This window comes from Sander lucioperca, chromosome 22, assembly GCF_008315115.2.
Source record: "Sander lucioperca isolate FBNREF2018 chromosome 22, SLUC_FBN_1.2, whole genome shotgun sequence".
In the NCBI taxonomy this organism is placed as follows: Eukaryota; Metazoa; Chordata; class Actinopteri; order Perciformes; family Percidae; genus Sander; species Sander lucioperca.
The window spans coordinates 12,738,991-12,751,178 of NC_050194.1; the positions used below are offsets into that span (position 1 = coordinate 12,738,991).

A 12,188-nucleotide genomic window follows, 5' to 3' on the forward strand; every position below is an offset into this window, starting at 1 on the left:
GCCAGGGCGGCGTATTGCCTTTCACACGCTTCTAAAATACTCTCCGGGCAGAGCCTGAAAGGGTTACTGTTTCCCAAAGTGCCTCATTCTGCGCAGTCGAGAGGGGGCGGCTGAGTGGCGCCGTCGAGTCAGAGACGCAGTTTCTAAAAACCCCGAGACATCATCAAGAAAGAAGCTGACAGTAAGGAAAGCAGCCCCCCTCCTGCTCCTCTTCCTCCTCCTCCGCTGGCATGCTGCCGTCCTTCTCCTCTGCTTACCAAATCCCCTCAGTGGTTCTGTCACAATAACCGGGCGGCAAGTGTCAAATCCAACTCCAACCCGCAAAAACACAAATCACTTTAACGCACACAAGATGCGCTCAGTGGAAACACTACACACGCTGCTTTTAGCTTTCAGACATTTAGTCATAGCTCTGTTTAAGTCGTTGATTGTATTTAAAGAATAATATAAACACCATAAAACCCCCTACTTACAGAAAATGACTCCTCGCCTTGATTTCATAGTTAATTTCCCTGCGCGTCTCCAGCGCGTTTAATTGGCCAAATCTCTTTAACTTGCAGACAGCAAGCTCTCCAATTAATAGTCTGCTAACGTCAAAAACAGTTGACCATTGTTTTATGGGCTTTGTGTTTTTTTTTCTCTTCTCTCCAGGGCGGTCAGACTTGAATAGGCGCCGGTCTGCTCCAGTCCACCTCTATACAAATACCTCAGTGGAACTTGTGTGGAGCTTCCAGAGTAAAAAGCACAGACCCCAGACGTCCCTGGCTCGCGCACATACGCTCGCCATTTCATCATCTGACACTGTTTGAAATGTCTGAATCATATTTTACCCATTATGTTAACACCTCGGAGCCCTGAAACGAGCATGATGTGCGTAGACAGGGGAGATGAATGTGCGTGGCCTCTCCTCTCTCTCTGGCTGAGACAAATGAATGCTAGTTCTGTGGAGGCGCTTGAGGTATGTGTTGCGCATTACACAGCGTAGTAAATCAGCCCTTTCTAAAATCACTGTGACGGCGTGGAGCGTCAGGCAGTCCACACAGAGTCACTGAAGCTTGGACTTACTGTGCAGTTAGTAACTCCACTCCACTTCGGAGCCCGACCTTCTACACTGCAAAAAATATCAGTCTGAAACAAAAATGTTCATAAAACGTGGCTTAATTTCACGTGTTTCCAATTCAAGAAAACTTTCTTTTTTCTGAATCAAATGACGCTGTTATGACATTTATAGGAAACACAAATCCAACTCTGTTGCAAACATCAGCAAGGGAATATTTTAAGACTGAATGAGACAACATGTTCAGATGATTATTTTTACAGTGTACACGACCCCCTGGATATAGACACTCGTAAGCAACATGGCTTGACACTAATACACGTTGGAAAGATAGACTTTATTGCTAAAACGTGTAAACATAACATGTACACTGATGTTTTACTTTTTTATTTATTTCATTGAATTTTTTTTTTTGTTTTTAGAAATATTCAAGTAGACATCTCCCATATGTTTTTTCTGGTATACTCTGCTATTCTCTTTCCTTATGCTCTATACTCACAATCGTTAAAATAATAAATAAAACGTACAGATTTGTTTATTTCTACAATACTATGTATTCCAAAAAAGCTGAGTTCACGCCTTTATATATATCTTTAACCTCAACTTTTTTTTTTTTTTTTTTTACAATTTAATTATTATTGATATTAATATTATACAAAAACTCTAGGCAGCATTGCAGTGAAATAACAGTCAGCATCAATGTTCAGTTGAAGAAAAAGTTCACCTCTTGGAGAAGTGTAGCATATGCATTGCATCTTCAATGTCTCATAAAAATATCAAAAAAAAAAGCTCTTCCTTATGAAGTGCTCGTGTTCCCCCCAAAACACGTTTCAGGGTTGAGAATAAAATATGGTCCTGGTTCAATTAGAAAAAAATAGCTGCATTTTTCTTAAATATGTACAATGTTGGTATTTCACTTAAAATGCTATATAAAAAAATAGATTTTCTATGGTGCCCACCTCTGTAGAGAGTTAACAGTGCAATAGAAACCGTATTTCCAGTCCACTCCCCCCTCGACTTCCTTAGAGAAAATCAGCACGAACATTTGCACTCTGAGATGATTGGGTATTGCACCTGTATCCACGTACAGTATTTCTGTCTTAGAAACCCTTGACAATACCACCGGAGGAAAATCTTGTTGATTGACTTGGCGGGTTTGCAAGACATCCCCTCAGGGAAGGAGCAAGAGCGCTCAGAGAAACAGTTTCCCTCCTTGATGTAACGTGGCCAGAACCTCACGCCCAAATCCTTCCAGGTGTGCACCACTGGGCAGTGCGTATAGGTCCACAGCCACTGCAGAAATTTCCTACGGGCTTTCTTTCCCACTTTTACCCGCTTTCCATAGGGGGTCTCTGTGAGGTCCAGCTTTTTAATCTCGTTAGGCATGGGCCCCTGCAGCTTTACCTGGTTGTCCGGCTCGGAGAAGTTCAATATGATGGGAGAGGTGATGGACATGAAGTTGGGGTCAAAGTTACTGCCGAGCTTTTTCCTCAGAGTCCTCTCGGTCAAGTCCTGCTCCCGGGGGTCGTACTCCGGGTCGGGGTCCTCCTTAAGGTCGGGCACAGGGAGGTGATCACTGGGCGATGGACGGAGGCGAAGGTAATGCTGGGAAACTCCAAGGTGAACGCACACCAGCACGTAAAAGAGTAGCGTTTGTGAGAGGCCCATTATTCCTCTTGTTTTACGCACCGGTTCTTCTCGCGTTATTATTATTCAATTCTTTTCCCGGTCACTGTGTTCTCTGCAATGGCTAGCCCGGGGCTTCATAAATAGTAGAAGTTCAGTCACCAGCAAGGCGATACTTTTAATAGACCACGTCGGGTTTGAATGACATGGAGCGAAGTGCTTTGCTTTTTAGGGCTCCTTCAACTTTGCAATGTGCCCGCTGATGCAACTCTGCAGCGCCAAGCTGTGCCCCTGCTTTGCAAAAAGTGTTTAGTCTAAACAAAAAAAAACACTAAACAAAATGGGGAAAACTCTATTCACGCTCTCTCCGGCCTCACCCCACTCCCTTGGATTCACTTTGGGTTTCTTTCGGTTGTCATGGTTACCCCGGGGACTCGAAGCCACGACGAACTGTCTACACTTGATGACAGCGGCCGAGGCGAGAGCTGCATGGAATGAAGTGTTTTCTAAAGAGACAAAATAGATCCGGAGCGTCCCGAGAGAGAAGGGCGCACAAAAGACTACTTCACCAAGTTTTAAATGTCACGCGCCCGGCAATGAGGGCTGCCTTGGCCAATGTTATTTTTACGCACGGCTTTTATAAACGTGGCTTCTCCTAACGTCGCCTGACGCTCTCAGGTTTGACAAGGTCCCAGGGCGCACACTCCATGGACTGAATAAATGGTCTCTGCAGTCAGTCTCTTGAGGTATTCCAGCCGTGGATCTGTGCAACTCACTGAAAATGTCCAAAAAACTTGAGAAAAATGCTCCGCAGTGGGATGTAATCTCAATTTATGAAATAACAGCCATTTATCTTCCCAGTGGATGTTCCAAAGTCGCAGAGCAGTTCTTTACATTAAAGTCTCAGGCTGTAATATTCTTACAGAACTCTCGGCTGTGCATGAAATAGAACAAAAACGATGAAAAGCGGCGTTACAGCAAATTGCAGTGTCAGTGCATATCAAATGCAAACTGCAGAAAGCCAGTAAACGTTGTTAGTTCAGAGTTCCTTTCACCGTGCTGAATCCTTTCAGAAAAGCTCCAGATCCCACTGTCGCTGCATGCCGAGACAGTCCATAATCTGGAGCCTTTTTGCCCGGTCAATGCAAGCCGTCAATTCCTGAGGGAGCGTCTCTACTCCTTTGATAACTGGTACAGAAGCTCCTACTGAGTCGCTCCTACTTCAGGAGTCTGAGAGACTTGGCGCTGGAGCGTTTCTTTGCTTAGGCACACTGTGTGTGAGTGTGTCTGTAGCGAGTGGTGCTCAGTCCCAAGTTAAATATCCCCCTCCGACGGCACAAAGTGTCAGAGGGGCCTGCCCACCCCACTTTCACTATGATTGACAGCGCCCCCCCACCCTCCCCACTCCGGGCCACCCCCTCCCCTTTCAACGTGGAAAATATCAGCCACAATCACAAGGATCAACTGGGTCCTAAAGCACCAGTTTCATTCCGTTTTATAGTGTAATATTCTACAACATGGACATTTTTATCATATTACAGAAATTCTGAAATCTCGCACAAACTTCTAGTGTTAGCCTATAGCAACAGTTTTCTCTGTCAGCTGAGTGTCTGTGATCCACTAATAGGTTCAATACGCTGTCAATAATCAGCTGAAGCGTTTAAAAGAGTTTCCTTGGCTTGAACTTTCCCATGAAATTGATGGGAAACGTTTAGTAGCTTGTCTACGGAAAAGGGGCATCACATTCCACCTTTGTTCGTCAGCATTTGGGTCTGCACAGGAATTGGCCCGTTGAACTTAGGGGTCACAAAATAGGCGCGTAATTAAGGGCTATAAATGGCCATGGATAACTAAGCGGTACCTTTCCCATGCTAAGCAGTCATTAGGCCATGGACTTACTTTTGCCTGAACTATGTTGGCCTTTTTATAATGCCACTTAAAAGTGATTTAGACAAGTTAAATGTATTAATTATCAAGCTGAGGCATTTACACATTTTGTTTAGTAAGAAGCTGGTATTAAACTATAATATTTTGGATGCGTAAGAAACGATGGTGAAGTTGACCCCCAGTTTTATCAAACAGCAATACAAATAACTCTAATCAAAATATATTTAATGTTTTTTAAAGATGAAAATCATACATATCAATTTTTACTAATTATGTAATTAAACCCAGTCACAAAAGGTGGCTAGACTGAGTTTGGATGTGTTTCCCATTAGTTTGACCCTGGGTCTAGATTGATATATTTATCCTGTGCCATTTGGATAGGCTGACCAGGGTTATTGGGCCTGTCAACCTGTCATTGTGCTTGTCTTTTGTAGTGGTCACTAGAGGGCGTCGATCCAGCACAGTGTGGACCTGCAGTGAGGGTCTCCCCAGACTCTCTCCCTCACTGTCTGACTCCCCATACATAGTTATGCTGCAGCTCAAGTGAAATCACTCCCCAGCTTTGTGATCCAATATCTAAAAGCCAATGCTGCAGCCATTATGGCAAAATGAAGTAATTAACTTGAATCATCTTCAATATGAGTATGACTTAAAAAAAGTCTCCCGTTGAAGGACTTTTATCACAGAAGTGCTCAAATGTTGGTGTCTGTTAGGATTAAGAGACTTCATGAGGCAATCTTAACTGCATTAAAAACATGGAAATAGTTGTCAGCAGTCTTTTGCTTCATATGAGTAAATTCCCGCTGACCCCTCCAACATGCATGCAGACACACAAAGTCATAATGTGGTTAATGATTAGGGTGCCAGTGTAGACAGAGCTCAGTGGGCAGCGGGGACAGTAAGGCTGAGCTGGCTACTGTAGAACTGGCCATTGTCTTCCTCCACAGGCCTTGGGGTGCTGGACTGAGAGAGAAAACCCCATGCAGGGAGAGACACTTCCCTTCCTCCTTATTTCGAGCATTAATACTGTCAAGCAACCTAGCAATGAATCCACCCCCATCCCCTGGCTAATTACTGGAAATAAAGACAAGGAGAGGAGAGAGGAGGGGACCGGTGAGCACAGTCGGGGGTTGTGCCTAAGCAAAGCAGAGGAGGTAGTGGTGGTGATGAAGATGGTGGTGGTTTCAGCAAAGAGAAGAGGATGGGAAGGGGTGGGGGGGTAGTGGTTGTGCCGGATGGCAGTTTGCTGTGGAATGGCTAATTAAATAACGCCATAAAAAGACCCCGGCTCGCTTTAACGAAGCCCGTCAACCTCTGACGAGTGGGGCTGGGGTGCTGGGATGGGGGTAGGACGCACCATAGAGGAGAGAGGTGGGGCTGGGGCTGAAAATTGGGCTTGTATAACAAGGGGACTTAGCTCTTTGGTTTAGCAGTGATTGTTCACGCTCCCTTAGGTCTCAATAGGGCGCACGGTGAGGGTGCGTTGGGGGGCAGCCCTTAGGCACAGATAGGACCCCCTTCTCCTCTGAATGCTATACACACACATACACACATACACGTAACACATACACAAACACATACACACACTAACACCCCCACGGCTCTATACAAAGGCCTCTACCCAAGGTCCAGGCAGGAGCTTATCCAGTGCAGGGGCACAGCAAGGGGGAGGCCTGGCCAGACTGGCTGACTGTGCCCACTGAGGACTGGTAGAATGGCACAGAGGGGGTGGATTGAGACGGACAGCTTGGAGAGGAGAGAGGGGAGTAAACAGGAGAGACTCAAAGACGAAAATGAAAAACATCACCAAGCAGAGCTCAAAGAGACAAAATCAATATTGTTTTTGCAATGCATATCTTTTTCTTACTGCAATAAATGTGCTAATGTCAGGAGATAAGGAAAGTTATGGAATTTGGCAAGGTGCTGTGGCAATTTGGAAATAGCCTTGAGTGGCAGAGATAATGCAACTCTTGAAATTCCCAATCCCCCCCTCCCTTCAAATCAACAGATATGCCTGGAGCATGTCTCCTAATTAGTTTTGTGTTGTGACGTCTCCAGCAGAACACTCTCTGTTGGATCTTTGGCAGGCTGACAGATTTCAGCACCAACCAGAACCGTCACAAGTCTTTTTGGAATTGTCAAAGAAGTATTCTTAACTAAACATTTCCAAGAGCCCTGAGATTCGTACCACAGCATATTTGTTTCTATTGTAAAATCCAGTATGATAGACCACTTAAATGTTTCTTTGGATTTGCTAGATAGATATCTCTTGTCTTGAATACACTTACACCCCATGCCACAATAATTCAAAACCGAGAGGTTCAAAATGCAAATAAATAGCTTTCCACCACTGCCTGTCACTATTGCATCCCCTCTATTCCCTGCTGCCCTCGCCATCTTCTCCAGTCTTACTCCCCTTTTCTCTCTCCTCCATATTCGACTCTGTCTCCGAGCCTTAACCCAAAGCAGATGGCTCGGGAAGCATGTCAAAAATCTGTCTTCCGTTAACGCTACTTTTGAAGCCCCCTCTACACTTTTTTTCTCTACCCTAAAATTCATCGTAAAGTTATTTTTGCAAAATACCCAGTAAACAGCATCAAAGTGATATTTTCCCCTTTCCTCTGATGACAAGGAGAAGAAAAGAATACATGCTTATTGTATAGCTTGTGCCTGTTATTGAAAAAAATGCCACGGCACTCTGATGTGCAATCTGAAGCCAATCTGAAGTATGGCCCCGCATCTTTTGTTTCTACTACAGCATTCCAGTCGTGATGGAGAAAATGTTGCTCGATGCTTGATCACAAGCTGTGATTAATGGTGATCATATCGTAGACGGCTCGGTGGCTTTGTGATGTGATGGTGGGGCCCACTTTGAACTAAGGCACTGATGAACTCAAGTGAAGCCAGAAAAACATCACTGTGCCACACACGCTCTGAATATAAATGTTTTGCTTTAGATTTTGTGTGCAATCAGTCACAGCTGATGGGAATGTCATTAGTTTCACAAGTATTTAGTCATAAACCAAAGTAAGTAGTGGCAATTTGGAATTTCAACCTGACGTCACTAGATCAAAAGTTAAGGGATCACCAAAGTCACTACAATTAATCCCAAAGGGGACATGACGTCCCAAGACGTGGCCATCCATCCAAAAGTTTTTGAGATATTTCAATCAAAACCACCAAATGGGAACTTCAAGGTGGCACTAGAGGAAAAGTCAGGGGATGACAAAAGTCATTATGATTTGTCATCTAGGAACCATGAATGTCTGTACAAAGTCTTGTGCTATTCTATCAGGTGTATGTTGAGATATTTCAGAGGAACTGTTAACACTTTGACCTACTAATGGCGCTGAAGGAAATGTCAGGGTATCACCAAGATCAGTAGGATTCATTCTCTGGGGACCATGAATGTATAAAATTCCTTGGCATTCCATTCAGCTGCCTACCTGCATTCTATCTAATTTCCAGCAGGGACTGACTCCACTGGCTCCAAAAAGAAGTCAGTTTCTATAGAAGTCTATGGGAAAATGACCCTACTTCTCACTTGATTAACTACCTCAGTAAACGTTTTGGTGTTTTCCTTTCCTTTCGGTTTATTTGTTGTATTTTTAAGAGAGTGTCCCATCCTTTTCTATTTTCTGCATCTCCTCCTCCTCCTCCTCTTGCCCTCCCTCCTTCTTTCATTGCCCCCCCCCATGGCAGGGAGTGATGAGGATGGAATTAAATTGATCACTGCCTTCCGGAAAACAACAAGGGAAAAAAAGTGCATTCCGAACGCCAGGAGGGCGTTCCCCTGGTCTTCCCTATGGCAGGATGACATCATTGGCTTGCTGCCCAATTCCCACCGTTCACAATAGGGTCACTGTTGCCTTCTCCACGGTGGCACAACAGCCAAGAGAGGAAGAGAGGAAGAGAGACAGAGAGCGCAAGACAGAGAGAGATAGAGAAAGAAGGGGGAAAAGAAAAAGGATGCCAGCAATGTTAAGACCTAAAGTATTGCACGAGAACACACAAATGTCTTCAGGCAGCCACGCTGACCAGCGCTCCACATTCCTCTAGACAGATTTGGCAGGTTGAAGACATCAAGTGGTGTTTGAATGGATGCCATGGCAGAGATATGAGAGCTGTGATAGTGGAACATACAGTATATCACAGTTTATTTGGACGGTTTAGTCATGTCTTTTCACTACTCGCGACTCCTCAAGATTCAATCTGTAATTCTAATCTACTTTCTCATCAGTGAAATCATTGTTGGCACGCTGTATCGATCCCACACTGCATGCTTGTTGTTATGACATTACTTCCCGTGCTCTTGGTTTACACAAGATGACAAATGGAAAAGTAACTACAATGGAATAAAGACTTCAGACGCAACATAATTTGGAATGGGTTACTTTAAACTCCACATCAAATTTTGAAACACAATTGTGTCAAGACAATGTCATTACCCACTTTTATATCCCTAACTAAAGAGGGATTTGATGTAAAATGCGACCACATGTCTTTCAGAAGCTCTTTCCAACTTAGGTAAACCCTGACCACAAGTACTGGCAATTCGGTCATTCTCCCAACCACTAAGCCATTGTGTTGCCACAGGCCATCTTGTCGAAATGAAACAGTTTGCCCACAGCCACTGACCACAACAGATGTTCCCTTGCCCGACACTCTCCTCAGCATGTGTGTTCTGTTGAGTCTAGAGCCAAGATACTTTCATAGACTGGCACTGCGTAACAAAAACAAAGGGAGGGAAATTCTACGATGTCGTCTTCATTGGTCTGTGACAGGATTCAGATTGAGGTTGCCTTGTTTAAACCTGGCAGCCTGTTAAAACCGCATTAAAAACTCCTGTGTCCTGGGTGCCTGGGTAGCTCACCTGGTAGAGCGGGCGCCCATACGTAAAGGTTTACTCCTCAACACAGCGGCCATGGGTTTGACTCCAACCTGTGGCCCTTTGTTGCATGTCATTCCCCTTTCAAGTCTAAGCTGTCCTATAGAAATAACTGCCCAGAAAAATAATCTTTAAAAAATAAAAATCTCCTGTGTCCTGAATGGAATGCAGTCAAATAATCACCGCAGGTTGCACAGACATGATGGACCGCATCAGTGTCGTGACCTGAACAAGTCCCGCTGCCCCTAACCCTAATCAAGCATGTCGACAAACGGGCAGCGCTGGCCCCTGCTGCCCTTTGGCCCTCTGGGTATGTTTGTGGAACACGCAGGAGGGTAAGAAGGTGACGGCCTGCCGAGATGCCAGGAGGACTGGGAAGGATTTGGGAAATGTCTCGCCGATGTGTGAGCGCGCATTGCCGCCCAGGGGGTGCCTTCCTGCTTGGGAGCCGGACGGAAAGAGACGGGGGTTTGACAACAGGCTGAGTGTGCGCTCAGAGAGATAGTTTGTCCAAGGGATGTACCAGATGTTGACTCACACTGGTTTGCTAATCGGGAGCCACAAGCCCCTGGAGCCATGAGTAAACAGGAGCGTCTGCCTTTCTCTGTCACCACAGGGAAATGGAACTGGGCTTTGGTGGGGGGGGGTCATATGAAAACTGAAGGAGAGTAATGAAGTGAAAATGTCATGCGAAATTGAAATGGTGCTGTGGTTAAAGAGCAGCGGGATAATAAAGTCCTACAGTCCCCTTAGACCTCAACCTCAAACTGCTTATGTCTCAATCAAGGATTAAGGTGTTTTTTTTAACTGGGTGCTCAGTGGGAACAGGCAACACCCATTCCCACCCACCTGTCATTGTGATGAAGAATCTTTTCTTAATTGACCGCCTGCTGAAATCAATGCGAGTGAGGGAGCAGCTACAGACAGCACAATTACAATGACTGACAGGGCTCTACAAAGCTGAACTACAGTACTGCATAATGAAACCTAAAAGTATGATAGATTTCTAAAGTCTCTGTAGAAAATCCTTTTTTGTTATGCTAAAACTGCGAATGGTACAAAAATGGATGTACTAATTGGTAGATTGTTTTCGTCATTCTTGTCTTCAATAATTTGAAAATATTCAAAATACTAAAAACCAATAAGGCATTCTCCGAGCATCTCATCTCACAAGTCTGTTGCAATCTTTTATTCAATTAGATTGATCAGATTATTAGAATTTAACTAATCAATTTCTGACCGAACTGGGAACCTTCAGCTACTGGCGCAGATAACTAAAGCAGGAAGCAGACAAAAGATAGCACTCACAATATGCAGGGCAGCAGACAGAGGCTGTTAAACGCATTTACACTCAAATAACTTTCACAAGTCAGAGGGCCCAGAGAGAGCGAAAGAGAGCGAGAGAGAGCGAGAGAGAGAGAGAGAGAGAGAGAGAGAGAGAGAGTGAGAGAGAGAGAGAGAGAGAGAGATGAAAAACTGCCTGGCTAAGTAAATCAACAAGGAGCTATTGATACCAGAGATCTGTGCTGGTGTCAGTCTGAGAGCCAAACAGGATCACAATTGTGGTTTGTGCCAATAACCTTATTGACCTTATTTAACCCTGGATTTGGCCAGTTGAGAGCTCAGACTACAAGTGTCCATTCAAAAAGAAAATTGGGAAATCCATGTTTGTGTGAGAGCACTCTGAATCCGACTATTCAGACACTCTATGGCGAAAAGTATATGGACACCAGTTCGTCATGGTTTGGCCAAGGCCTCTTAGACCCAATTAAGGGAAATCTTCATTCTCCAGTGTAAAATGATGTTTGACAAAAGGGTCTGCATCCTATTTTGTGGCAAAAGTGTGAGGACCACAGCCGTGGCCACACAGCCATCTTAGAAAGTTGCAACCTTGTGCACTCACACTTGCTTTAGCTTCTGCAGCTCTTTTTTCTTAAGATTGGTTTAATATAATTTCAGACACATTATACTTACATGCCTTTGTTTCAAACATTTACTACTTAGAAATAATTTACAGGACATTTTAGTTAGTTGACAGTACCATAGTATCTTTTGTAACTCGCACATTAAGTTACTTTTGTATTGTCTGTTTCTTTCTTTTAACCTTTATGTGTTTTTAGCTCACCAGTTTTGAAGGTTCCACAATCTGAGATGGTGCCATGTAGTCTGCTGGGCAGAAGGGTGGCACCTGGATAAAGAGCTGCTTTATAGGGGAGGCGGCCAAATTGGACACTACCACTACTCACCATGTCATTCTTCGTTCTTTCTTTAGATTACTTTTTGCTTGGTTGATACTATATTAAATATTTTGTTTTGGTTAATGATGAGCTAAGTTGGCATTTTTTGGAATAAGGGTTTTGTTTTGATTGTTATTTGTAGTTTAATTAGTAACGTTTTATTGTTAGTTTCCCCTGTTTGTCAAAACTGGTCTAATCAACCAGTATATACAGTATGTCCCCTTTGTTTCTTCTTTGTTAGGTCAGTTGTTTGTTGAGTTTGTTCCGTTAAGCGCGTTAGTTCTGTTCTGTGTAGTTGACCTCTTTTATGGGCCCAGAATTTAGAATTTAGCTATGTTTTTTTTTTAAATCTACCTGTGACTCCTCGTGCCTTACTGCTTGGTCCCTCACAAAGAGTTTAGGGAAGTGTCCTTCTATTGGTCAGCATGACAATGCCCCCATGCACAAAGTCAGGCAAACGGCTTGATTGGCCTGCACAGAGCCCTGACCACAA

At 44.1% G+C, this 12,188-nt stretch overlaps 2 protein-coding genes across 2 annotated transcripts in view; both read right to left on the reverse strand.

The window, feature by feature from the left end:
• Positions 1 to 11,634, reverse strand: part of ntn2 (netrin 2) — a 70,353-nt gene extending 58,719 nt beyond the window's left edge. Inside the window, exon 1 of the mRNA XM_035997193.1 lies at positions 11,584 to 11,634. The gene's annotated coding sequence lies outside the window, so the exon portion shown is untranslated. The remainder of the gene's footprint in view (positions 1 to 11,583) is intronic.
• Positions 1,376 to 3,987, reverse strand: nog2 (noggin 2). The gene has a single exon (XM_031315689.2). It carries the CDS (start codon positions 2,723 to 2,725, stop codon positions 2,090 to 2,092), a length of 636 nt encoding a protein of 211 aa, XP_031171549.1. The 5' UTR covers positions 2,726 to 3,987; the 3' UTR covers positions 1,376 to 2,089.
• Positions 11,635 to 12,188: the final 554 nt, after the last annotated feature.

Coding starts and splice junctions, on each gene's coding strand:
- nog2 (XM_031315689.2), bottom strand. CDS start 2,725: ATGGGCCTCTCACAAACGCTACTCTTTTACGTGCTGGTGTGCGTTCAC.